Source organism: Fulvia fulva, chromosome 4 (genome assembly GCF_020509005.1).
Source record: "Fulvia fulva chromosome 4, complete sequence".
NCBI classification, from domain to species: Eukaryota; Fungi; Ascomycota; class Dothideomycetes; order Mycosphaerellales; family Mycosphaerellaceae; genus Fulvia; species Fulvia fulva.
In genome coordinates, this window is record NC_063015.1 from 1,941,227 (window position 1) to 1,967,875 (window position 26,649).

Below are 26,649 nucleotides of genomic sequence, written 5' to 3' on the forward strand. Positions count from 1 at the left end.
TATTAGACTCTTATACGGTAAAGAGTCTTACTACGCCTATTGCCTCTACCCTCGCTCTAACTACCTCCTTTTAGCCGATTCTATCGACAATCTCCTTACTTATTAGGGCTGCGATTTCTTGTTTTTCCGCCGGATTAGTAATGTATAGGCGTACCGCCTTACTTACCTTTAGAGGGGGTTGATTCTTACCTACTACTACTATTACCTATATAGTTAGTCTCTAGGCTACCTTCTGTATTACTTATTAGATTGTTTTCGGGATTTAGTATAATAGCGCTTTTAGCGCTCCTAGTAGCTATACTATAGTGTTCTTATATGTCCGGGCTAGGTGTTCGCTATCCCCTAGCAAGTCTTCCGCCTCCGTATATAGGGTCGTCTACGCTATATTATTTGTCGTTAGCCTCTACTTTCTATATAGTAGGCCTTGGCTTATGTCCTAGGTTTTTCCTTAGTCTATTCCCCGGTTTAACTCTTAGTATAGAGTGTTCGTAAGGCTATAGCTCTCGTTAGTTACTATCCTTCGCTACTGTTCGGGGTCGCGCTTCCTAATTAGGCAGTTGTCCTCCGTAACTCCGTAACTCTAGGGTCTGCCTTTAGGGGAACGGAACCTTAGTTTTAGGGTTCTTTATACTACGATTGCGCCGCCGCTAGCGTAGGCGGGTCGCTACTACTTAACTGGATTGCTCGCCTTAATAAGGGCTGTCGAATAATAAGGAAGGAATCGTATTTAGTAAGCTAGCTACGAGATAAGGTGACAAGTCTTAACCGCGCTTTCCTACTTATCTAGTACTACCGTATAGCCTCGTTTCGAGAGGTTAGCCCGGAGCAAAAGCTTCCCTCTACGCCCTCCCTCCCTATTTGTACCTTAAGCCAATATCTACCTCTATAGGCCTAAGCCCTTTAGTGCTCTCTATTGACCGATATACGTATCCGTCCTCTCGGGCTATATAGACAGTGTTAGCCGTCGCTACTAGTATATACTACGCCCTAGGTTTTAACGCTCTTCGCGTTACCGTAGCCTATCTCTAGAAAGCGGCCGTCTATACCTCGTAGGTTTGCTCGGGGCACACACTACGCCGGGTAGCGTACTCCTTACGTTTCTACCTACTAACTAATATGAAGTTCCTTATCGCCCTACCCTCGATCCTCCCCGATTATAGAACTAATCTACTTATATTATACGTCTATTCCCCGTCCTAATAGCCGTCTTTTCCTTACTTAGGCTATCGTCTTTTCCTCGTCGCAATCTACTATATTAGACTAGGTACGTTATGTAGCGGGACAGGTAGTACCTTAGGTAAAACCCTCGTTCCTATACCGGGTGTTTAATAGGCCCTTATAGGCTTCGTCGCGTATCTACCTACCTACCGTATTGCCCGCTAGTAAACACTAGATTGTTTCGTAGTCCGCTCGACGCCGTTATATAGTCCGCTTAGTTGTTGTTCTATAGTCCGCTCGTCTAATGTTCGTCGCTTAGCCCGCTCGGTTTACGGTCTCCGGAGGTGAAAATTCTATACTTATACTAGAGGTGTCCTATCGAGCGTATAGGCCACGGTTCCGCGCCCTTCTTATACGTAGAAAGAAGAGCGACTCGCTCCCGATACGAGTACACGCTCGTCGGATAGTTTTTATACCCGTTTTGCTAGTAGTCCTCTATTCGCCGCGGCTTCGCCTACGTTACGCGCCCGTCGCGCCTACGACGCTCTAGCGTAAGGATACTTGGCTCTCTCGTAGCTAGACGAGAGGTTCGTAGCCGACACTACGTATAGGTGATTCTCGTCGTCGACCCTCCTAATATACGTAAGCGCTTAAAGCTATTAGCTATAACTACTCCGCGTACTACGGCCGACTAGTATTAATTAGTACTTTACGTACTCGAAGTAAACGAGGCCTCTATCGAAGAACTTATCGAGGAAGCCTATACTAAAGACGAGCTAGCGTACGGTATTAAGAAGGCCCTAGACGATAATACTCGTACTTTACTACGAAACCTAGAAGGCTCTAGCTATATCTCGCTTAGCGACTATAAGTTAGACGGTGACCTAATCAAGATCTAAGGACGTATATACGTACCGTATAAGCTTCGTCCGGAGCTAATAGCGAGGTACTACAATACTCTATTAGCTAGGTATCCTAGGCGTAAGAAGATAGTCGACCTACTTACGCGTACGTACTACTAGCCTAGTCTAGTAGTAGATATCGCTAAGTACGTTAAGAATTGTTACCTATATATACAATCTAAGGCTTTTTATAATACGTACTAAGGTATACTCCGATAGTTACCCGTACCCTCGGGTACCTATAAGAAGGTAGTACTCGATTACGTAGTAGAGCTACCGGATAGTTATAGTACTAAGGGCGTAAAGTATAACGCTATCCTCACCCTGACCTATAGACTTACTAAGAGGAAGCATCTTATGCCCGTAGTAGATTTGACCCCTAAGGTAGCGGCCGACGCCGTATTAAAGTACGTAATTAAGGATTAGGGCCTATTCGATACGGTAGTATTAGACCGTAGTAGCTAGTAGGTAAGCTAATTCTATAAGGCTCTAATAGCGCGTCTAGCTATACGTATAAAGATCTCGACTGCCTTTTACCCTTAGACTAATAGGTAGTCAGAACGTACGAACTAAGCTATAGAATAGTACCTACGCGCGTACGTTAACTATATATAGGATGATTAGGTCTAGTAGTTACCTATCGTAGAGTTTGCCCTAAACAATTAATAGAGCGCTACTATAGGTATATTACCGTTCTTCGTAACGCTAGGCCGTAATCCTCGAATAGAGGTATTACCTTAGGCTACGAGCGGTAACGGTACTAAGCTTCCGAAAGTATAGGCCTTATCGAAGTAGTACGTAGAAGATTTCGCGACTTTTATAGAGAACGTTAACGTACACTACATTATATAGCTTAGATATACCTAAGAGCGGTACGTAGACACCGTAGCGAATATACGTAAGCCTATACTAAGATACGCGATCGGCGATAAGGTTTAGCTAGATACTAGAAACATCCGTACTCGAAGGCCCTATAAGAAACTTGACTATAAGAATGTAGGTCCCTTTACGATTACCCGTAAGATTAACGTAGACGTGTACGAGCTCGACCTTTAGGAAAGTATACGTATATACCCGAGGTTCTATACTAGTATACTACGCCTAGTAAACGACGACCTATTCCCTAATCAAAGCTAAGGTCAACTACTTATCGAGGCCTCCGAAGGCGATAGCGAGGAGCTAGATAAATACGTAGTTAAGGCGATTATAGATAGTAGATAGACTAGTAGAGCTAAGAAGTATATAAAGTATACCGTCCGTTAGGAAGGTAGTACTATTATAGAAGTACCTTATAGTAAATTGAAAGGTAGTACCGAGGAAGCGATAGTAGATTATTATTATAAGAACCCGTTAGCGGCCGGTCTACTACCTAGATAGCGTAAGCCTAAAGGTTAGATATTAGACGATCTAGACATTGTTACCGATAGTCGACCCTACGACGCCCGCGTAATATAGATATAACTTAAGGCAAGCTAAGGCTTAATATATAGTTAGCTTGTCTAAGGTACACTACGGTATAATATAGACTCGACTTAAGGCTTACTACGGCAAGATATATAGTCTCTCTACGGTTAACCCGACGTAAGCTAGCGCTTCCTAATAGTACGGTCCTTCCTTACGGATATATCCTACGGCGATATATTTCCGCGTACGAGGGCGTACGGCGGTTTAAGAAGGGGGGTGGTGTTACGGTTCACCTCGTAAGGCTATACTTAGTGTTACGTGACCTAGTACGCTAGCGCGCCCGGACCCTAGACCCTAACCTCGACGTTTACTTTATTACGGCTTCGCGACTTTCTTATCTTCTCTTCTTCGTAGAACTTATTCGATTCTAAGGTATTGATACGTTTACGCCCTATCTTACGCCTTGTCCGTATTAATCTAGTATAAGAATAGGGACAAGGTAGTATCCTTACTTAGTCTAGACATATCGGGAGCCTTCGACTACGTATTATACCCGCGGCTACTCTATATCCTAAGGTCGAAAGGACTCCCTAAGTAGCTTATTAACTTCGTACGGTCCTACCTCTAAAACCGTAGCACGTCGATCCTACTCGGTTAGTATAAAAGCCTATTTTAAGCAGTCTATACTAGAATCCCGTAAGGCTTAACGCTAGTACCTATTCTGTTCCTCTTCTTTATAGCGACGCTACTCCTAGCCCTAGAATCCTAGAACACCGCTACGAGCGGCTTCGTAGACGATACAAATATCCTAGCGTAGTCTTTCTCGACTAAGGAGAACTATAGGCTACTAGAAGAGAAGTATAAGATCTACGAGGACTAGGCTAGGAGGTACGGGGCTCGGTTTACCCTAGAAAAGTACAATCTAATACACTTTACGCGCCGGCTACGGCTCTATATTATATAAGCTTCTATCTAGATATAGGGGTATACGACTAACCCGGTAAATTAGCTTAGGATCCTCGGACTATAGGTAGACCCGGCGCTACGGTAAAGGAAGTACGTATAGGCAATATTACGGAAAGCTAAACAGAATATAGTATTATACTAGAGGCTTACTACGTCTATATAGGGGGCGGACTTTCGGTAGTTACGACTTCTATATACGGCTATGCCACATGACCTGCAGCAGAAGGTCACTAGATGCTGGGTTAACCAGGACTTGGAGTCCTCATCAGATCACCTCCCAATTCAGGTGGAGTTTGAAACACAGACACAGCAGGAAGGAGACCTAGAACCTCAGCTGGCCTGGAAGGCAGCCAACTGGGAACAGATCAGACAAGACCTGGAACAGAAGCTAGCTGGACTAGAGACCAGGAGACTGGAAACAGCCTTAGACATAGACCAAGCAGTGGCAGAACTGGTTAGAACAATGCAGGAAACTGCAGCAGCCCACACTGGAGAAAAGAAACAGTCACTGTACCAGAAGCCATTCTGGACAAAGGAATGCTCAGAGAAGGTCAAGGCAGCCAGGCAGGCCAGGAGAGCCCTTACCCAGAGTCACTCCCAGGAAGCATGGGACAGATACAACCAGGCAACCAGAGACAAGAAGGCCCAGATCAAGAGGGACAAGATGCTGGAGTGGAGGTCAACAGTTGGATCCATTACCCAGAATCCTGAGAAGATGTGGAAACTAGCAAAGTGGGCAAGACAACCTACACAGGACAGAAACATACTGCCCCAGTTTCCAAACATTGAAGACCAGGAAGGAGTAATCCAACACACTCTCCTAGGAAAGGCACAGGCATTGGGGAAACATTTCTTTGGCACACAGGTAGAAGCTGACCTGCAGGATCTGGAGGGCAGTGTGTATCCAACACCACTAGAGCAATCCTGCATAGTGGGAGAGGGAGAGATCAAGAGCATCATTAAGAGACTCTCAGGAAACAAGGCCCCAGGACCAGATGGGATTCCAAACTTGTTCATCAAGACATGCAAGGACCAGATCTCCCCTGCACTGTCAAACATCTTTTCACAGTGCATGGCCCAAGGACACTGCCCTAAACACTTTAAGGAGTCACTGACTGTGGTCTTGAGAAAACCACAGAAAGAGGACTACACAAAGCTAAAGGCATACAGACCTATTGCCTTGCTCAACACACTAGGCAAACTCCTGGAAAAGATCATAGCAGAAAGGCTGACAAACCTAGCTGAAGAACATGGAATCCTTCCTGAAGAACAGATGGGAGGCAGGAAACAAAGATCAACACTAACAGCTGTAGAACTTATCACAGAGCAGATCAAGACCCTGTGGCACTTTGGGAACAACAAAGCAGCCACACTCCTCTCACTGGACATATCAGGAGCCTTTGACAATGTCTCACACCAGAGGCTGATCCACATCCTGAAACAGAAGGCTATCCCCAACTGGACAGTCCAGTTCATCCAGTCCTTCCTCAGAGGCAGAACCACAAGACTAAGACTGGGCAGATACAAATCTGACAGCATGCCTACAGAGACAGGAATCCCACAGGGATCAACAATGTCTCCAATCCTGTTTCTCCTCTTTATAGCAGACCTGCCAGCAAAGCTAAACTCTAGAAACACATCAACCTCAGGGTTTGTGGATGACACAAACATCCTAGCCTGGTCAGACAGCACAGAAGAGAACTGTAGAATCTTGCAGAAGAAACACGAGGAATGTGAGGAATGGGCCAGGAAACATGGAGCCAGATTTGCCCCAGAGAAGTATCAACTCATCCACTTCAGTAGAGCCAGAAACAGACACAATATGCAAGCCCCAATCACTATTCAGGGACACACAACAGAACCCTCAAGTGAATTAAGGGTGCTAGGAATATGGCTGAATCCAAAGCTTAGCTGGGGACCACAGGTCAAGAAAGCACAGGCAAGAGCAGACAACAACAGGCAATCAATTGACAGGCTTACAGCCTCCACATGGGGAGCCACATTTGCGAAAGCAAAGGTTATGTACAAGGCCATTGTGAAGCCAGCTATGCTATATGGAGCCCAGATCTGGTCAGCCCAAGACAAGATCCCAAAGAGAATTGCAGATCCTATCAGCAGAGCCCAAGCCTCCTGTCTGAAAAAGGTGCTTGGAGCATACAAGTCAACTCCAACAAGGGTGGTCGAAATGGAGTCTAGCTCCCCACCAGCCAAGCTCTACCTTCAAGGGTTGAGATACCAGTATGCAGGAAAGACGTCTACATACCCAGCCCAGCTAGTAATCCAGAAGGCAGTCAACAAAATCAGGAGCCAGTGCACAAGAAGGCACAGACAAGCAAGACCCAATCCAGCCCCACAGAAGCAGCAGGACCTGCAGAAGTTCAAAGAACTAACAGAACAGCTGCACCTAGCCCAGCAGGAACAGGACAGAGGGGCTCAGGGGAGAGAATCAGCAGCCAGCCAAGGGAAGAAGCAACAGTCTCTAGCTGAAAGGATGGCAGGACTCCTCTGGAAGACTGAATGGACAAGAACCCCACAGAGGCCAGGAACCCCAAAGGCACTCCAACAGTTTGGTAGCCACAACTACCTACTGTACTCAGACCTGACTAGGTCAGAAGCAAGCATAGCAATACAAATCCGCTCTGAACACATCGGAGTCAGGGCATACCTGCATCAGAGAAAAGTCCCAGGTATCGAAGACAAGAGTTGCCCATGCGGCTACCTGTCCCAGAATGTCGAACATAGACTTCTGGTTTGCAAAGAATGGAGTACAGGGAGAGGTGAATGGAGGGCAAGGGCAAGGAACAGAAACTTCCAAGCCATGATCAGCAATAAGGGAGACCTCCAGAGAATTACAAGGTGGATCATCCACCAAGGATTTTTGGAGCAGTTCTCTCTTACTAGGGAAACAGAGAGATGGATTGAGGAGAGAAAGAAGGAGGAGGAGAGCAGGAAGAGGGGGACAACTCTAGGGTTGCAGACAAGGTAGTCAGAGGCTAACCACCATGACACTAGTGCACCCTAATGGAAGGAAAACTGAGAACTCATGGCAAGGAAGCTATTAGAGAAGGAGAGGAGGTTTTTACCTAGGAATAGGTTTCCTACCTTATGCAGTAATATATATAGACATAAACCCGCATAGGCCGGAGGGCACCACAACGGGTAAATGAATCATCTATCTATCTATATACGGCTATTATACGGCTAGTCCTTACCTATAGTAGCTAAGTATAGTCCTTAGGCGAGAGGGCCTACCTATTAAAGGGACTCGTCGCGCCGCTAGCGAAGATCTAAAACTAATACCTAAGGAAGGTCACCGGGGTATATAAGTCGATACTAATAAGGATACTTAAGTACGAGACCGCTATACCGCCGATCGACCTATATATCTAGGGACTACGGACCTCCTACTTAGGTAAGTCGGTATAGTACCTAGTATAGAAGGTCATCGCTAGTATAGTCGTAAGGGCCCGCGAATTAGTACTAGCGTATAAGGGTATTTGACCCGGAAACGAGCCGAACTACCGGATAAGGGACGAATAGCTAGTAATATAATAGGAAGGTAAGAAATTGTTTATAGAGTAACTATAGAAAGAGAGGTAGAATAACTAGGGTATAGGGTATAGTAGACGCCCTTAGCTAGCGGGACAACCTAAGGAATAGTTAGCTATAAAATCCGCGGTTAAGCACCCCCCGAAGCTTATCTACTACCGCCTTACGAGGGTATAGAGTAGTATAGTAACCTAACTACAAAGCGAACATATTGGCCTCTAGGGGTACCTATTCTAGAGGAAGGTTCTAGAATATACGAATACTAGCTACCTCTACGGCTATCGCTCCTAGAACGTACGGTACGTACTCCTCGTCTATCCGAGGTAGTCGCTAGGAAGGGGGGAGTAGATAGTAAAGGCGAGGAACCGGACGATTAGGGCACTTCTTAACAACGCTAAGGACCTACGGCGTATTACGAGCTAGATACTAGAGAAGGGCTAGCTAGAACAGTACCGCCTAGTAGGAGTAGTATAGGAAGAGAGGATACGGCGTAGCGCGACGAGACTAGCTAGAAGTAGGGGCTAACGGGGTAGTAATATAGACTACGTACGTTTAGAGGCAAAGCTAATCTAGATAAGGAGTAGTCGGGGGCGGGAAGGGTTTTCACCTATTCGGGTTTCCCTTTGTATATAATAATAGATATATACCTATATAGGCCGAATAGGGTCCTAGAATAGGGGAATAACAAATCTATCCATCTATTATATATATCTATCTAGAATAGATAAGTATTACTCTTAAAAAGGCTATAGGTAACTAATTAGTTACCTAATTCTTAGCGTACGTAGCCTTAAGTTTTAATAATAGGCTATTACCTATATATACGCTCGGATTACGATACGAGGTCTCTTAGGTATAGGTATTACCTTCGCTCTCTTCTTACTATTAATAGTAGTATTAATAATCTTCTTCGTAGTGGTATTATTAGCGATCTTCGTCCTTATACTCTTCTAGGCTTTAGTATTCATAGTAGCCTTATTAATAATATATCGAGCGTATCGAGAGTACTTCGCGCGAGTAGTAGCTTCTTCTACCTTAATCTTACGCTTACGGCGAGTAATAGCCTCGCGGGCTTCGATATTATCTACCTCTTTAAGAATATTATTAGAAGGCGGCGTAGAAGGTAGAAGCTCTAGCTCTTTCTAAGGACTACCGTCGTTATTACTAAGCTAATTACTTAATAGGTTATTAAAGAAGTCCTTACCTACCTCCTTAATAACGCTTAGGTCCTTCTTATTATCCTTCTTTATTGCTAATACAAAGAGTCCGCTAGCCTCTTAACTATTACTACTCCGAGGTATAGTTTCGCGCGCCTACTACGCTTTCGATTATAGCTCTACTATCGTAAGGGCGGCCTTATCCTTTCGAGGGCTTCGACGACGTATAGGACTAAGAGATAGAGGGCGACTCGGACAATAAGGTAGTTTAGAAGATAGACGCGGTAGAGAGCTCTAAGGAATAGGTAGAGGGCTTAATCGTACGATACTCGAGCTACGTAGGGCCGGCGGTATAGTAGAATATTAAAACAATACCTAGGATTGCGATAATATCGATATGTTAAGGCGTTAAAGCGATATAGTAGCTATATTCTAAGCAAAGACGCTACTACGGCAAATTAAGGTGAGAGCGCGTCCGAGACGCGAATTCTGAGGGTCGGGGACGGTGAATTGACTAGCGTTCTATCGCCGAGCTCAAAGCGCAGCTTCGGTCTTATCAAGGAAGGCAGCATCAGCACGCCAGACAGCGACGTCGGATAAGCTGCATGTAATGTGAATGCAGGCGAGTAGTACTGACGTACTGAGAAGGTGATGCGCTGGAGACATCCGGTGCCAAATAAGGGTATCATGATTGGAGAGATCTGCTGTAATGTTTTATACACTGTGCCCTTGATCAGGCTCGCCGGCCGACCCATACATTTTACAACCCCACGAGCGCCGCCGCTATGCAGCAAGTAGCCCTACACCAAGCTCGGTCATCGTACATTGGCACGTTCGTGCTTAGTTGAAAGGGTCGTCATAGGCAGGTCGGCGTGGAGCGCGGTCACCGCCACGGTTGCCACCACCGCCGTAGGACGGGCGTCCGCCATCGTCTCCGCGACCACCGCTTCGTCCTCCATAGCGATCTTCTCGGCCGCCAAATCCACCCCTGTCACCTCTGTCACCACCTCGACCACCAAAGCCGCTGTCTCGGCCACCAAAGCCGCCGTCTCTACCACCAAAGCCGCCACCGCCACGTCCACGGGGTGGTCCAAAGTCGTCAAGTGCGCGACGCGGGGGCCCACGGCCTGGTGGACCACCACCACGACGGTCACGGTCAGCAAAGGCTTCGCTGTCCCCGATGACGATGCCCTCGATTCTGTCAATACGAAGCTTCGTCGCGAGACCGTGTGGCACAGCCGGAGGGGTCCTAAGGCCCCATCCGAACTGAGACAGGTTGTTCATGCTCTCCACCAGCTCGCTCTTTCGTGGGTACCAGGCAAAGACACCGAGCTGAGCAAGGTACACCCTGGCCTTCTCAGACATGGGCACGCGCTGAACAGCCTTTTGATACATGCTGAGGATCCTGCCAGCGCTAGCAGGTACGTCGGAAGCCTTGGTCAAGTCGAGAGCCGGGATCGAAAGAGTGGTATCCTTTTGAAGTGGCAGGCCACGGAGTCGGCTGCGTGCTTCATCTGCCTCAATGCGGTTAAGCACGATCCAGCCTTCTCCCTCCTTGCCTGCACGGGCAGTACGGCCAATGCGGTGAATGTACTGTTCGCGGCTAGTCGGCAGACCCATCTGGATGACATGGGTAACGTTGGGGAAGTCCATACCGCGTGCAGTCACATCTGAAGAGATGAGTAGACCGGACTTGCAGTTCTTGAAGTCCTCTGCCGCGCGTGTACGTTGCGATTGAGTGAGTTTGGCGTGGATCTCGTGAACGCGTGCTGGTGACCATGGATGGCTCGAGCCAAAGCCGTCTCGTCCTTCATGACCCATTGACTGCAGACCCTGCAGTGTGGAAGCAGCAAGCGTGACCTCTGCTGTACTGTTGTAATATACGATGGCTTTGAAAGGCCTTGCGCCCTCATTCCTTGAGTTTTCAATGCCCTTCTGGCAAATCTCGACGAGTGTAGGTAGAGAGTTCTCGAAACCACCGATTGCGACCATCTTCTGTGGCACTCTCGCGTGTGTTGGCTCCTCGTCCTCTCGGACGCACTTGACGAATTGGAAGCCAGGCTTGAGAGTGCTGCGGACGAGGTTGACAACTTCCTTGGGGATAGTGGCTGAGAACATCATGGTCTGGCGGTTGACCTCCGCTGATGTTGGGAGCAGTCGCATGATCTCTTGGATCTCCGGCCAGAAGCCCTGATCGAGCAGTCTGTCGGCCTCATCAAAGACGAGCGCAGAGAGGTCTGGCGCCTCCACGCGGGTATATGGATCGGTCAAGATGTCCTTCAGACGACCCGGTGTGCCGACCAGCAGATGGCAGCCGTCTCTCTGTATCGCCCTCAGTCCTGCGCTCTTTTGTGTGCCGCCAACGGCTGTTTGCACGATGACACCCGTGTTTCTCGTCAACTTCTTCGCCTCTTCAGCGATCTGCTCTGCCAACTCTCGGGTCGGGGAGATGATGAGGGCGCGGATGTCGTCTGCGGTCGTGCGTGGTCCTCGCCTCCCTCCTGTGCGGTGCGCGAGGTCCGGATCGACGCTGATGATGTTTTGCAAGATGGGCAACAGGAAGGCCATTGTCTTTCCAGTGCCCGTCTTTGCCTGAGCGATGATATCGGTGCCCTTGAGTGCTTCGTTGATGGTGGCGCTCTGCACGTCAGTCATCGTCTCAAGACCCATGTCTCTGGTCAGGGCCTGGACGACGTTCTTGTGGATGACGCCTCTCGTCTCGAGCTCTGCGAACTTGGTGATGGGTGCTTTGGCACCATCTGTGCTGGGGATGTCATCCTCGTACGCGGCAGCTTGCTGCTGTAGTCTGGCGGAGAGGTGGAGTGTCCTAGTGATGGCTGGGAGGTTCGACAATGTGCTCGTCGAGAGTTGTGATGGTCTGAAGCATTGCTGCGCTGTTCGACTAGCTGGCGCCAATGTCGAAAGAGATCGGGGGAGAGATGCTGAACATGTCTGGAAAGCTCTGCGCATCGTCCTGTATTGCCTGACGTCTCGTGTCAGTCGATGGCGGCGATGTAGTATTGTGCGACGACAGAATACTAATACAAATCGATGAAGAGGTGAACAAGAAGGTGATGGTGTGTGAGGTGGTGTTTCCGCCTCTCCTATCGATCGAGAGAGAGGGAACATTTTCTCCAGACGATGATACGCTAACGACGGTGAGGGACGGGAACGGAAGCTGTCTCCGATTGGCTGGTGTAGACGCGTCGCGTGTAATCCATGCCCGTTGCCATCATCTCACTGAAGGCTCCACGTGACGGCTCACCAGTGGTCACCAATATGTGGCGACGTTTGTCTCTCGCTACATTGACGCCAAGGTTCGATGCGATCGGATTGTGCTTGGTGAAGTCGGCAAGCTCACGAAGAAGGAGATGCTGGAGCTCTTCGACACGGTGCCGTCGATCACGGGATGGGAAGCACGAGCGATTGAGGAAGCACGAGAGTCTACGTCTCCACCATCGAACAAGAGACGAAGGAGGACCTGCCGTTGAGCCGCTCATCAGGCGTATCCGGGAGACCACGTCCACTGACGCTCACCTCTTATCCCGCCACGTAGCCAACAACGTGGGCACATGAATGCAAGCTCAAAATGCTCAATACACCCCATGTCAATCCACTTTCTCCTTACAAGCGCGCGCGTAGACGGCCTTTATGACGCCTCAACAGCAGAAGCAAGATCCCTCAGCAATGGATGCCGGAAGACATCTCGGACGGTGAGCTGTGGCAGTCCATTCTGTCGAGCAAGAGCGTCAACTCTCATCGCGCCGATCGAGTCGCCGCCAAGCCTGAAAAAGCCGCCATCCACGCCGATAGTAGCAGGGTCGAGCTTCAGGATCTCCGCCCATAGCTTTTGAAAGAGTTTCTCGTCACCAGTATGTGGTTCGCGTTGTTTGTTTGCCTGGTCTTGTTCAGGAGCTTGGGCCAAAAGGTTGGCCCAGAAAACATCGAGGGCGTACGAGCTGAAGTCGAGGACTCTCGAATCTTGTCGATATCCAAGTGCATCTCGCTGGTGTGCCAAAGCACTGCACATATTCTCATGCGTGACCACGACGCCTTTGGGAGTTCCCGTCGAGCCAGACGTAAATTGAATCAGCAACGCGTCGTCCGGGCTGACTTGCGGCAATGGTTGTCCGTTAACATGCGGTGACCTGTGAAGAAGTGCCGGACCGACAACGGTAACTGAAGTGCAAAGCCGACTTGCAAGATCCTTATGCTTGACCGAAGAAAGACACATGGACGATCCGACCTGTTCAACCATTGCAAGAAGCCTCTCCTCTGGCTGTGTGGTGACATCAGTAGCCACGGCAACGGCACCGCACTTCATCACTGCCAGGGCAGCGACCGGCATTCAGAGAGATTTCTCAAAGGTGAGCAGAACTGTTGAACCAAGCACGACACTTTCCGCCACTAAAGATTGAGCCAGCTGCGTCGATAAGTCGTCCAGTTGTCGGTAGGATAGGACGCCATCCCAAGCGCAGATACATGGCGCGGATGGGGTCTCGTGCGCCACAGCGGTGATTTACCTCATGCATACAGGAGCTGGTAGCCATTGGGACTGTTGCGTTCCATTGCCAAATCTGCTCCAAGTCTTGCTTGCAGGTCATGTTCACACAGTCTAGCGTCTGCTCTCTTACAGCTTCGTCAAGTAGCAGTGTGATTATGTACTGTAACTGATCGAGCAAGCGCTCTGCTTGTTGCTTGGACATGGAGCTCGTGTTGAAGCGAAGACTCAGCCTTGCACGAGCCTCACGTTCTAAGATACACCTGACATGCGTGAGCCCGGGGTACTTTGACGGTAGACCTGTGGCTTCATCAACAAGTTCTACCACTGTCTGGAAGTCACAAGCGAAACTTGCTTCGTCACTCAACGACATGATCCAGTGAAGCCCCGTGCGACCAAACTTGGCTATGCTGTGACCTTGAGATTCGACCTTTCGGAGAAGCTCGATCACCTGACTTCGCATGTCGACCCTAGACGCATGGGCAGCGCACGACTGCTACCGCCATCTACAGTGGGCACGCCGAAGATGGCCTCGCGCGAGTCCGTCATGCGGCACACGAGTAATGCCCACGCCGTCCGCAGTGCGGTTGCCATCTCGAAACAGGTGTCTAAGGAGCCTGGTATATCCAGCTGCACCTCGTCATCCGCATCAGTGGACCGGCCGAAGGGCCGAGAGGGATAGTGAGAAGCCTGTGTGTCTGTAAACTGCTCGGACCAGAAAACCTTCGCCGATGGCTCATCGCTGCCTACCAGGTACTTGAAGAATCTGGACGCAGCGTAGCCATCCTCTTTGTCGACGGTCAGGTCATCATCCCCAGCAGTGGTCAACAAATACCGGATAGCATCTATCAGAACACTAGAAGCCTCGTGCGCAACGTGAGCAGAAATGCAGGACTCTCGATATTCCACGATGACATCCATTAGACCATCAACGCTGACCCCAATATCGAACTCATGCAGGTCCTCTCCGGCCTGCGTCTCAAATGTCAAGCTCGGGTTCCTTGGCGACTCATCTGTCCTTCGCACCGATAATGACGTGTTGAACAGTCCACGTGGAATGCCAAGATGATGTTGAAGGTCAGCTAGCGAGATGTGCTGTATACTTCGATGTTTCAAAGTCGTCTTTGAGACGTCCTCGAGGACTTTACTGGCCAACTGGCGGAGATCTACACGTCCTACGAGCAAGCTTATCAGAGGACCGATGGTGGATTCGATGCCAGCAACAGGCGCATCGCGGCCGTGCGCGAGGTAGCCGAAGCAGATATCACTCGGCCCGGTGAAGTGTGCGAGGACAAGCGCCCAAGCGACCTGCATGAAAACGAACCGTGTAACGTCTGCGCTTTTGCAGAAATCGGCGACACCCTCAACGGCACTACGCGGAAGGCTTTTGTTGCCAAATCGCTCGCGGACGTCTCTGTCCTCGTTGTGGCAAGCTTGGATAGGGAACCGGGTGGGTTGTATGTTCCTCAAGAGCGCACCCCAAGCGGAGAGTCTTTGCGCTTTCGGAATGCTTGTAACGTGTTGTACAACATCGCGAAATGGGGTTGCGGGCTCCATGCCAACGCCGTCATACGCATTTGTCAACTCTGACAACAGGAGGCCCAGGCTGGTGCCATCTACCAGGCTGTGGTTTACGTCTAATCGGTAGGCAATCTCACCGCTCCTTGACCAGCAGATGGAGAAGGCATGCTTTGGCTCATGCGGCGCGAATTGAGGGCTTTCGAGCCGCATCAAAACATCCACCGGTCGCTCTTCGCCAGCATCAATGTTCACTTTGCGAGTAATTGGCTGTCGTAGCACCACCTGCACAAATCCGTCGCCTTCGGGATGAGTCACGAATACAGTCTGCAAGATGGGATGGCGCTTGGCTACAGTCCTCCATGCTTCAGCCAGACGCGAAGTTGACACAGTCGACCGAGCAGCGTCGCTTGGAACACAACGCCAGGTGTTCGATGTGGAGTATGAGGCTGCCCATGCTGCATGCTCAATAAGATACCTTCTTGAGCAGGTAAGCAGAGACACATTTCGCTAACGGCCTTCGCATGTATCCCACAGCGTGGTAGTTCTTCAATTAGCAACCGCTGCAAGTTGTCGGGCGATAGAGGTAGTAGCGGGAGGTCGGTGGTAGTGAAAGTCGGGTCCAGGACTGCGAGTTCTTGCGCTGCAGTCACTAGGGCCCGGGAGAATGAATCAATCCAGCCCTTGAGCCTGTCTTGGTGCTTCATTCTTTTATGAATGTAGACTGTGACCATGAATTGGCTTTTTTCTCTTTCAGCATTGATCTCGATCATGCTAGTACGTTTTGCTGAGAGCGAGATCTCTTCAATGTCCTGGTCACCCATGCCTGTGGTTTCAGCTCGCTTGAACAGGCCTTCTGTGGCCTCTAACTGTTGGAATTCGCCAGAGAAGTTCAGAACGATTTCAGGCAGGTCATGCTGTTGGAACGCTTCGCGTCCAGACTGGCTACGGTAGCGACAAGCGAAATATGGCTGTCCTTTGTTCGGCACTCGACGTCTATTATCTTTGGCAAGGCGGACAGCTTCAACGAGAGTGCTCTGTGCTGAAAGGGCGAGAGGAATAGGGTACAATGTGGTGAACCATCCGATGGTGTTGGTGATATCTAAGGGAATTTCAACCGGTGGCTCTCGACCGTGTCCCTCAAGCCAAACGACAGCCGGCTCCCGCTCTGGGAAAGTCTGCATGAACGAGTGCGTCAGTGCGGCGATCATGATGTCCATCGGCTCCGTATGTAGCGAGTCGTTCGCCCCGCCAAAAAGAGTCGAAGTCAGGTCTTGGTCGAAGCTAACGCTGTGAGTTTCGCAGCCTGAGAACGTGTTCTCTGATTCCGGAAGGCCCCAAAATTCGCTTCGCGGCTTGGGAACCGGGTATGGCAGAACAGACAACGGTGAAAGGCTGGCTCCAATAGTGTATTGCTGGTGACACCACTGCTGGAATGAAGCAGTCGGGTGTGAAAATAGTTTTCCATGGTTGACAAAATCCTCGAGATCCGCCCATACAATGCGCCAAGATACTAGATCGATGACTGCATGGTGAGAGGAGAGGAGCAAAAGCTGGGTGCCGTTTGACGCGATATGAAATAAGTCGCTAGCAAAGATTGGACCACGTTGAAGATCGAGCGATTCTTGTCGAGCCTGAGAGATGCCGACTACTTCATCACGGCAATTCACATGATGTTCTCGAAGAAGATATGGATGCGCATCATCCTTCGGCAACACCCTTTGCATCCACTTGCCAGTCGCTTCGTCTCTGTGGAAGCGACAGCGCAACATAGCATGGCGTGCGAAAAGCGCCTCCAATGCATCACGAAGCAGTTCCGCGCGTACTGGCCGTGCAAGCTCCAGCAGGTAAGTGTGATTCCAGTGGTTCAATCCATCAGGATAGGCTTGGAAGAACATTTGCTGGATGGGAGACAAATCAAAGGGCCTGTTATGCACCTCAACTCCATCAGCATCAACATTTGAGTCTCCATTGGGGCTGTGCTGCGTCTCCATGATCTTGCAACGGCGAGCGATCTTCCTGATAGTCGATGCTTCCAGAACATCCGTGACGGTGAAAGACACGTTGCGAAGCTTTCCCTGCGAAACCACTTGCATTGCAGTGATGGAATCACCTCCGAGCCGCATGAAAGGCTGATCCACCGATACTTCAGCCTTTGTCAAGTTGAGCACAGACACCCATATTTGTTGGAGAATGGCCTCGATGCGGTTCACATGCTGTTTTTCCGCACCGTGAATTGCTTCCTTCCGGTCAACATTGCGCTGTTTCAGATGAGTGCCTCCGCCGAGAGTTCGCAATGCCTTTCGATCGATCTGATCCGAGGACAAGCGAGGCAGCGTCAACACCGGAATGAAAGCTGTAGGAATCAAGTGCAAAGGGACGCTGTCCGTGAGGCGTGAGATCACACCCTCGGTCAGATTGTGTACCGCAGCATTGTGAGACTCTTGATCCATGGCGGTAGAGGCTTCGCCTCTGAGACTGATAAACGCCACAACAACTTTCCCCTTGGCCACCTGTGGTTGTATCACTTCCGTACACACCGCTGCCGAAATATCAGGAGGAAGCGCTTGCTGGACGTGATGCTCAACTTCGCCCAGCTCTATCCTCTGACCGCGAATCTTGACCTGGTAATCAGTGCGCCCCACAAACACGATAGACCCGTCGTTCCTGTACCGGGCCAAGTCGCCCGTGCGATACAATCTGCCCTTCCGACCAGGTCTACCCGGTCGAGCGCAGCTGCCTGATACTCCTTGCGTCAGCCAAGGAGGGTTTTCGACGAAGCAATCTTTCGTTTGCTCTTGGTTATGTAAGTATCCTTCACCCACCAACGGCCCTTCCAGCCAAAGCTCTCCAACAGTGCCGATTGGGCAGATAGTCTGTAGTTGTGGCTCAATAATCCACGTGCATACGCCTGCACCTCGACCTATGCTGACATCGTTGGGTTTGACCTCCGCCAGAGTTGCGGTCGGCGTGCATTCTGCCGGCCCATACACGTTGACGATCCTGGTGTTAGCGCCCGCCAGATACGCATCCTCCGGCATCACAGGCTCTCCGCCAAGAATGAGAGTTGACAGTTGCGAGAGCGCACGACGACTCATGATGCGTGCGACAGATGGCGGCAGGTCGACCAGGGTGACATTGTACCGCTCTAGACAGCCGGCCAGATCGTTATCACGCTCGCACTGTGCTGGTATACAGAGACAAGCGCCAGATGTCAGCGCATGTAGGAAGAAGACCACGTCGCATCAAACGAGTATGAAGCGAAGTCGAGAACACGAGCGAATTCATCGAATCCTAATCGTCTTTGCTGATAGGTGATGGACGAACAGAAGGCCTCGTGCGTATTCAGGGCCCCTTTAGGAATACCGGTGCTGCCAGAGGTGAAGTTGACATAGAATTTATCGCTGGGATTCACTTGCGGTAAGACGGATGATTCTCCAGCTGGCCACTGGCAGTCGTTGCCTACCACAACACTCTTCTGAGCCCCAATTTGCTGCACGAGGGTGCTGTTCTTGACCGAGCACAATATCAGCGACGCTCTCGACTCCGCCGCAAGATTTTGCAGTCGCACGGGCGGTAGTCCTGAATCGAGAGCGAGACATGCGCCACCAGCTTTCATGACGCCGATCGCAGCCACCGGCATCCACTTTGACTTTTCAAAAAGAAGGGGGATGATCTCGCCAGAGAGTACTTGGCCAGAAAGGTGAAGAGCGACTTGCGTGGAAAGGTCTTCCAAGTATTCATAAGTTAAATTCCCGTCCCAGGCACAAATCGCAAGTGCCAAGGGGCGCTCGATGACTCTTCGAGAAACGATATCGTGGACGCATGCTCGCGTGGGCTCAGGTACGGCACTGTTCCATGCCCATACCTGATGAAGGTCCCACCTCGGACCATGTAATCCCATGAGCTCCCTTTAACCCTGCTGGCCGTCAGAGAGCTGAGAAATGGCGGATGAGAAATTTTCCACCACGAATTCTGCACGTTGCGGAGAGACGACCTTTGAGTCGTACGAGAAGCGTGCATGGATTGCATCTTTCTCGAGATGACATTCAGTGACGATCGAGTAATTATCGGATGCCGGTCGTGCATCTCGTAGAAGATGGGACTGCTGACGCTATCTTCGACATCCATGTAAGGCTGGATGACTAGGAGCGTCTGGAATTTGCATGCAAGTGCAGCACTCTCGCTCATTCGAGAAATGTTCCGAAGCCCAGTCTGCTCAAATGGGATCATCTCAGCAGCTCCTTTCTGTACGTTATCTAGCAGATGGTCGTGACTTGATCTCCAATCGAGCGATACTCTCTTGGGAACAGTCGCGATCGTGGGGCCGGCAATGAACTCGATGTCCTTCAACGGGGCTTGACGACCTGTGACTATGAGTCCGAACAGCGCCTCACTGGCGCCTGCTTCATTTGCTGCGACTGTAGCCCATGCCGCCGTGACAATAGTGGCTCCTGTGTAGTCGCAGTGGCTCAGAGGCAGGTCTGTCATATCGAACGTAATCTGGCTATCGGGACGAGGATGCGAGTCCAGCGGTACAGATGGGAAGTGTGCGCCACGGATACCGTCAAAGTACTGGCTCCAGAAGACTTTTTCTGCGCTTTCGTCCCGGGCCTGTAGGTGGCGTATGAAATGCTGCATTTGACGCAGCCCGCTCTCCGGCTGCCGATAATATGCTCGTTCAACTTCTCCCAGGAAAAGGTTTATGCTCCAACCATCATAAAGTGCGTGGTGTATTTTCCAGTACGGGCAGCAGGGTCCTGAGCCGAGTGATGGTTTGATTATCGACATTCTTGTGAGTGGCTCCGACAGGTTCATTTGATGTTCAGGACCTGCATCGACGTCACCTTCGTTCTCAGTCTTCCAGGACAGAGGCACATCAAGGACTGCCTGCCAAAGCACATGCCCCTGTACCGTTGGGAGACTGATAATCCTTGTTCTTAGGATGGGATTCGATTCAGCGACCAGATCCCAGGCTTGGTGCAATCTCTCGATGCTGACATTAGCTCCGATACCATAGATGAACGTGGCTACGTAGTCGCCTGGCCGTTGGGTAGTGAGAGCCATAAGCCCTTCTTGGATAGATGTACATGGTAGCAAGTCCTGCAATTGGGAGCTGTCAACGCGACATAGTTGCGCTGCATGTGCGATTGCTATTGTCGTGTCGATCGATGGAGGTAGCAAGCTGAATGGCGAATATCTCCCAGACGTTTCACGGTTATGGCATCCAGGTGGCATGATAGAGGCTGGAGGGTTGTCCATTGTGGCGCTGGATTATCTAGTGTCCGGACTGGGTGGACCTTCGAATGAGCGGTTCTGCGAACATACAAATGATGTTTGCAAGTCAGGTCGTCCTGGCATCGCTTGGTGGCAGCCGCACGGCGCAGTTCGGCACGCTTTAGAGCACGTCTGTGTGGATTTGCCAATATGCTCTCGGTAATCTTCCCACCGCAAAGACGTACGTAACACGAGGCCGTTGTGGTTCTCGATAAGCTAGGTCGAGACAAGGCGTGATGCGCCATTGACCGAGTCGATGGACTCTTACACACCTGTTTGGGTGAAGGGCGTTGGCAAGTTGTCTGCCGCGTCTGCTAGATCAACGTAGCTGTTGAGTGATTGCGCAATGGCATTTTGGTTGGATATGTGATGAGTACTGTGTTGTAGATCTTCGTACTCAGAGGGTTAGATGATCTGCTAGCGGTCAGCTCCACGGACCTTCAAAGGGAATGCAAACTCTCCTGCATTGGCCCAATGCGGTATGAGTCGACTTCTCCGATTCGACCTCGGGTCGCAACAGGTAGTTCTGGAGTTACCAGATTGAAGGCGGTGAGTAATAGGCACGCATAGTGCATCAAGAAGTCGATGAAGTGGATCTCGGCGTGCTGGGAGCACAATTCCTAGATGAAGAGAAGGATTGGCTGGCTGACCGCTCCTCGTCTCACCTACATACGTGCGCCCTTTCTGAAGATCGTTGGGGATACCTTCCTTGACGCGGATTCCACGGTAGAGCAAAGCTCTCCAACTCCAGCGGATTTGGAGAAGAAACAGGTCAGTATTGCTACCAGGTCAAATGCAGCGTTGGACTCACAGCTTGACCGATCAACATGACAAGCATCATGATCGGCAGACTAGACTGGTGCTTAATTGTCAGGCACGATCCGTGCGAAGTCAGCAAGAATCCTTCCCTCCACGTTAGCTTCTTACTCTGCTTTGCTTTAGCCAGAACCTTGTCCTGTGTCGGTATGGAAGTGCGGTGTCCGATCATGGTATGTCATGGATCTGGACAGCTCGTACGTTGACACCGCGCAAATTGCCCCAACTTCTGTGTACTCAAGAAGCCATGCACTCATGCCTCGTCGCATACCGATGCCGCGGTCTGCATATCAGTGCAGCGCACTGAATGGTCGTTCTAAACACCTCCCTTTCCAACCTTGCAGCGTGTGTGCGCAGGATGTCCTGTACAGCAGATATTGAGGACAGATTTGGGCCTGTCGTGTCCAGCTCGTGCCTTAATGGCTTCGATTTTACCCTCCTTTTCGAGGAAGCCTTCCTCACTATCGTGCCTCTAGTGATAGCCAGTACGTGCTCGAGAACCAAGTTTCTGGTCGTTGAAGAGGTCCGCTGAGACGCTAATTCGAGGATGGCCACAGGTGCTTGGGCGACATTGCGTGCAGCTGTACTTCGCAATGAGCCGGTCAAGGTTCGCACGTCGTGGCTGTTGCCATGTAAATTGGTAATGAGAGCCTTCGCCAGCATTCTCATCCACTGCGACTGATGCCAACTGCAGCTCTTTTACGCCATCCACGAGGCTCTGCAGACCACGATCCTGGCTCTTTGGGCATCCGATGGGCGAGCTCGGACACGTCTCTCGTTGGCATGCGTCTCATTAACCACGGCTGCATACGCCTTCTTCGCTCTCGTTTCGTACGTCGAGCACAAACGCTCGGTGCGGCCTTCGACGATGCTCATCCTGTATCTTGGTGTCACGCTCATACTGGACTTGGCACGCACGAGGACGCTGTTCTTCACGGCACAAGGCCTAGCGGCCGCGCGAGTGAATCTGGCAGCTCTGATCGTGAAACTTGGCATCTTTGTCCTGGAGAACATTGAGAAGCGATCAATGGTAAAGAAAGCCTGGCAGGAGATAATATCCCCGGAAGGCGCAAGTGGCGTCATCAACCGCGCCACTTTCCTGTGGCTGAACACACTTGTGGTCCAGGGCTTCCGGACATTACTCACGGTACATGCATTGCCTTCCCTTGACAATGACATCCTCGCAGCCTCTCGACCCTCCGAGCTGCTGAGTGAATGGAAAAACGGTGAGTCGGTCTGGATATCGTCCTGGCACCAAGTCATCGCGACACCTATAGCTGACCTCATCTCCACAGTCTCCCCCAATGCCCACGAGCATGGACTTCTATGGCTGTTTGTGAAGCACTTCAAATGGGCTACTTTGGCGGGCGTCCTGCCACGTCTGGCTTGTGCTGGCTTCACGTTCGCCCAGCCTTATCTTGTGAAGAGTCTTCTCGACTTCACTGCCGACATAAATGCATCAAACAGGAGCAGCACCGCGTACGCGCTTGTCGGCGCGTATGCCATTGCCTACGTGGGCCTTGCTGTGAGGACAGAGCCCACTCTCACTGCTCTTGGCTGACCCGCTGACGCCAATGCGTAGTTGACGTACGCCGTCTATCAGCACAAGACCTATCGATTACTTACCTTGTATCGCGGAGCCCTCGTTGCCATGATTTTCGACAAAACGCTCCGAGTCGAGGCCTCCTCCGTCGATGATGCCGAAGCAGTGACCCTCATGAGTGCAGATATTGATCGGACTACTGGCAGCATGCATGTTGTCCACGAGCTATACGCTAGCGTCATCGAGGCTGGCATTGCTTTTGGTTCTTGTACAACTTTCTTGGTGTCGCCATGGTTCCGGCGGTGGCATGGATGGCTGGTAAGGCACATACAGCTATGAGTCAAGCTACGAAGGCTTACTAGTTTGCAGTCTGTGTCTTGGCCGCAGGCCCCATTGCGAAGGCATCGGGCAATGCGCAGGTGCCTTGGCTTGAGGCCATTGAGGACCGTCTAGCTTCCACGGCCAAAGCTCTGAGCTCCATGAAGGCCATCAAAATGACTGGACTAGCCGATCTCGTTGCCTCGTATCTGGCTAACTCTAGGCTCGTAGAGATCCGAGCTTCACGGCGGCATCGAATTCTGAACATTTTCGTCTTCATATCCTGTAAGTCTCCCGTCTTACGCGAGTTTGCGCTGCTCTCACACATTCGCTGACAGCTATTGCGCCATACAGCGTTTGCCTCATTGTCTATGGCCCAGTATGGGGATTCCTAACGTACATCCTGATAGCAAAGACGAGTGCTCAAGAGAGAACATTGACAGAAGGGGTTGCCTTCGGCGCCCTGAGTCTCTTCGAGCTTCTGCAGCAACCTGTTCAATATGCAGTCAATGGCGTGGAAGATGCGCAAATTTTGATAAACTCGTTTCGCCGCATTCAGGCCTATCTTGCATCTCCAGATCGACACGACTACAGGAGAGTGCTTCCATCTACCTCAGCGTCGGTAGCTCTCGGCCACGAGGTGAACACTATCAAGCCATATCAAGACGAGTTTGCCTTCGTCGTAAAGGAGGCCTCGGCGCGCTTCAACAACGAGAGCGAGCTTGCCTTGAGAAATTTATCATTCAAGATCCCACATGGTCAAACAACCATCATTTACGGACGTGTCGGCTGTGGAAAGACTGCGCTACTCAAGCCGCTTCTGGGAGAACTTTCCATCGCCTCAGGGTCAGTGGAAACGGCTTGCCAACAGTCAGCATACTGCTCACAAAGCGCATGGTGCAATTGGGGCACCGTACGAGACAACATCATCGGCATGTCTAGCTGGAATGAGGAGTGGTATCGTATGGTGATTACCGCGTGTGCTCTGTTGGCTGACATAGAACAATTGCCCATGGGTGATAACACTCACATTGGAACTAAAGGTTCGCAGCTTAGCGGTGGGCAGAAATCGCGGGTCTCACTTGCGCGGGCCATCTATTCTCGAAGTCCAATCCTGCTACTCGACGGAATATTGCCGGGCCTGGATCGAACAACGGAGCAATATATACTGAGCGCCGTGTTCGGAGATGCTGGCATACTAGCTAGAAGCAATACGACCGTGGTACTGGCCTCGTCGTCCGACCATCACATTCGTCTTGCAGACCATCTGATAGTGCTGAATGCCGATGGGACTATGGCCAAGTATGATTCGCAGGAGATGATCGGCCATAGCGACGACAAGCACTTGAGTCTCGGCAATCCCGGGTCGCCATCACCAGTGTGTCTCAGTGCACTTGAGCAGACTCACCACGAGAAGCAAGATATACACTTGGCTCAGGACCATGAGCTTCAGGACTCTCGTAAGACTGGCGACATGAAGGTCTATACTTACTATGCCCGTATCGCAGGATGGCCAATGATCACAGTGTATCTATTCGCCAGTGCGATCTTAGTTTTTGGTGTGACATTTCCCTGTAAGTCACCCGAGGATGTAAAAGCACGGGAACTACGTGCGATGCTAAACGTTTGACAGCGGTGTGGCTACAGTGGCGGACCAACGCGAACGCCACGCATCCTAACGAACGTATTGGCTACTGGGTCGGCACGTTTGCAGCGTTAGGCGTCTTGACCTTGGTCGGATGCGCAATAGCAGATTCGTAGGCAGCATCCACGCCGATTGTCTGGGAGATAGCTAATGATTTTTCCACAGGGCGTTCAATCTGGCGGTTTTGCCTACGACGTCCAGGAGATTTCACGAGATATTGCTGGATACAACCATGAAGTACAAGCCCCTATGTCCGCGGTACCCCAGTTAGTTCTCAAAGCTGACTGTTGGTAGCGCATCTATGGCTTTCCTCACATCGACGGACACTGGAACTACGCTGAACCGCTTCAGTCAAGATTTGGAATTAATTGACAACGATCTACCTGAGGCCATCAACCAAACAGTGTTCCAGCTCATGTCCACTTTCGTCACTGCCGCATTTGTGTTCTCAGGCTCTGGGTACATTGCGGCTGCCATCCCGGTTTGCTTCATTCTGATCACATCAATAGCACTGTTTTACTTGAGGACATCCCGACAGATGCGGCTTTTGGACATCGAAGCCAAAGCACCTCTGTTTTCACTATTCCTCGAGGTCGTTAGTGGCATTGAATCTATTCGTGCGTACGGATGGACTGCCTTATATATCGAACAGAACCGCAAAGCTTTGGATCTATCGCAACGGCCATACTACCTGCTCTTCTGCCTTCAAAGATGGCTCACCCTGGTTTTGGACCTGTTCAACGCCAGCATTGCCATTGTGCTTGTAGCTATTGCCACGAATGTTCGCAATGGTTCCACTGCGTTCCTGGGCGTGGCTCTTTTCAACATAGTCATATTCTCGTCCACAATACAGAGTCTGGTGACCGAGTGGACACAAGTCGAAGCAGCACTAGGGGCCATCAATAGAATTCGCACATACGAGCGCAGCGTTCATAGCGAGCATCTTCCCGGAGAGAATAGCAGCTTACCACACGACTGGCCGAAACACGGTGCTATCACATTTGAAGGTCTTACAGCATCGTACACTTCATCAAAGAAGCCAACTTTGCAGAATATCAGCTTCCGTATCGAGGCGGGGGCAAAAGTAGCCATCTGCGGGCGAACAGGAAGCGGCAAATCATCTTTGATCGCTACACTCCTCCGCACTATCGAGATCCATTCCGGCACGATATCTATAGACGGTATGGACATCGCCTCAATACCCCGACGAGAAATCCGAAGGAGACTAAATACCCTACCTCAAGAGCCATTCTTCCTGCCAGGATCTGTGCGCACCAACATGGATCCACGCGGAGAAGCCACAGACGAGCGTTTGGGTGAAATCTTACAGAAAGTCCACCTCTGGGAAGGGCAGTTCGATGGACGTGATGGCCTAGATGGCGATATGAACGAGGGAATACTTTCGCACGGACAACAGCAGCTTTTCTGTCTAGGTCGCGCTCTTGTGAAGCCTGGCAGTATCACCATCATGGATGAGGCGACTGGTAGTGTCGATGATGAGACGAGTGGCTTGATGCAGGGCATTCTTCGTGACGGCTTTCAAGGTCGTACGGTCGTTGCGGTGGTGCACAAGCTTCACGAAATTCTCGATTTCGATCTAGTGGTGGTGCTGGATCAAGGCCGGATCATTGAAACGGGTCGGCCGAGTTCGCTGTTGAGGCAAGATGCCTCAGCGTTCAAGACCCTATACGAGACGGCTGGCTATAGTAATTTGGGCACATGAAAATGTGTGAGCTGTTCGTCAAATGGGCGTCTCTTGGGATGGTATCGTCCGACCTTATCTGCATCACTACCGGTTAACATACTTGGTGGCAGTTCTTGATACGCTCTTCACAGTTGCAGCGCGACCATCAAGGAAGGCAGCAAGTTTGCTACCGCATTTGAGCAGCACATTG

At 50.6% G+C, this 26,649-nt stretch overlaps 3 protein-coding genes across 3 annotated transcripts; 1 reads left to right on the forward strand and 2 right to left on the reverse strand.

Moving 5' to 3' along the window:
- Nucleotides 1–9,976: 9,976 nt before the first annotated feature.
- Nucleotides 9,977–12,106, reverse strand: CLAFUR5_04415 (ATP-dependent RNA helicase, mitochondrial; the record flags this gene model as incomplete). Its single annotated transcript, XM_047903563.1, has 1 exon — nucleotides 9,977–12,106. One exon carries the CDS (start codon nucleotides 12,104–12,106, stop codon nucleotides 9,977–9,979), a length of 2,130 nt encoding a protein of 709 aa, XP_047761139.1.
- A 679-nt stretch (nucleotides 12,107–12,785) lies between these two features.
- CLAFUR5_04416 (Nonribosomal peptide synthetase fmqA) lies at nucleotides 12,786–20,417 on the reverse strand (the record flags this gene model as incomplete). The annotated part of the gene is made up of 9 exons (XM_047903564.1): nucleotides 12,786–12,998; nucleotides 13,059–13,462; nucleotides 13,523–13,634; nucleotides 13,693–14,079; nucleotides 14,148–15,604; nucleotides 15,634–18,342; nucleotides 18,432–19,062; nucleotides 19,123–19,269; nucleotides 19,302–20,417. The coding sequence occupies 9 exons, from the start codon at nucleotides 20,415–20,417 to the stop codon at nucleotides 12,786–12,788; spliced, it is 7,176 nt and encodes a 2,391-aa protein (XP_047761453.1).
- A 1,138-nt stretch (nucleotides 20,418–21,555) lies between these two features.
- Nucleotides 21,556–26,477, forward strand: CLAFUR5_04417 (ABC multidrug transporter B; the record flags this gene model as incomplete). Its single annotated transcript, XM_047903565.1, has 9 exons — nucleotides 21,556–21,733; nucleotides 21,806–21,888; nucleotides 21,943–22,773; nucleotides 22,831–23,109; nucleotides 23,154–23,394; nucleotides 23,448–24,683; nucleotides 24,743–24,866; nucleotides 24,920–24,991; nucleotides 25,049–26,477. The coding sequence occupies 9 exons, from the start codon at nucleotides 21,556–21,558 to the stop codon at nucleotides 26,475–26,477; spliced, it is 4,473 nt and encodes a 1,490-aa protein (XP_047761452.1).
- Between the last annotated feature and the right edge of the window lie 172 nt (nucleotides 26,478–26,649).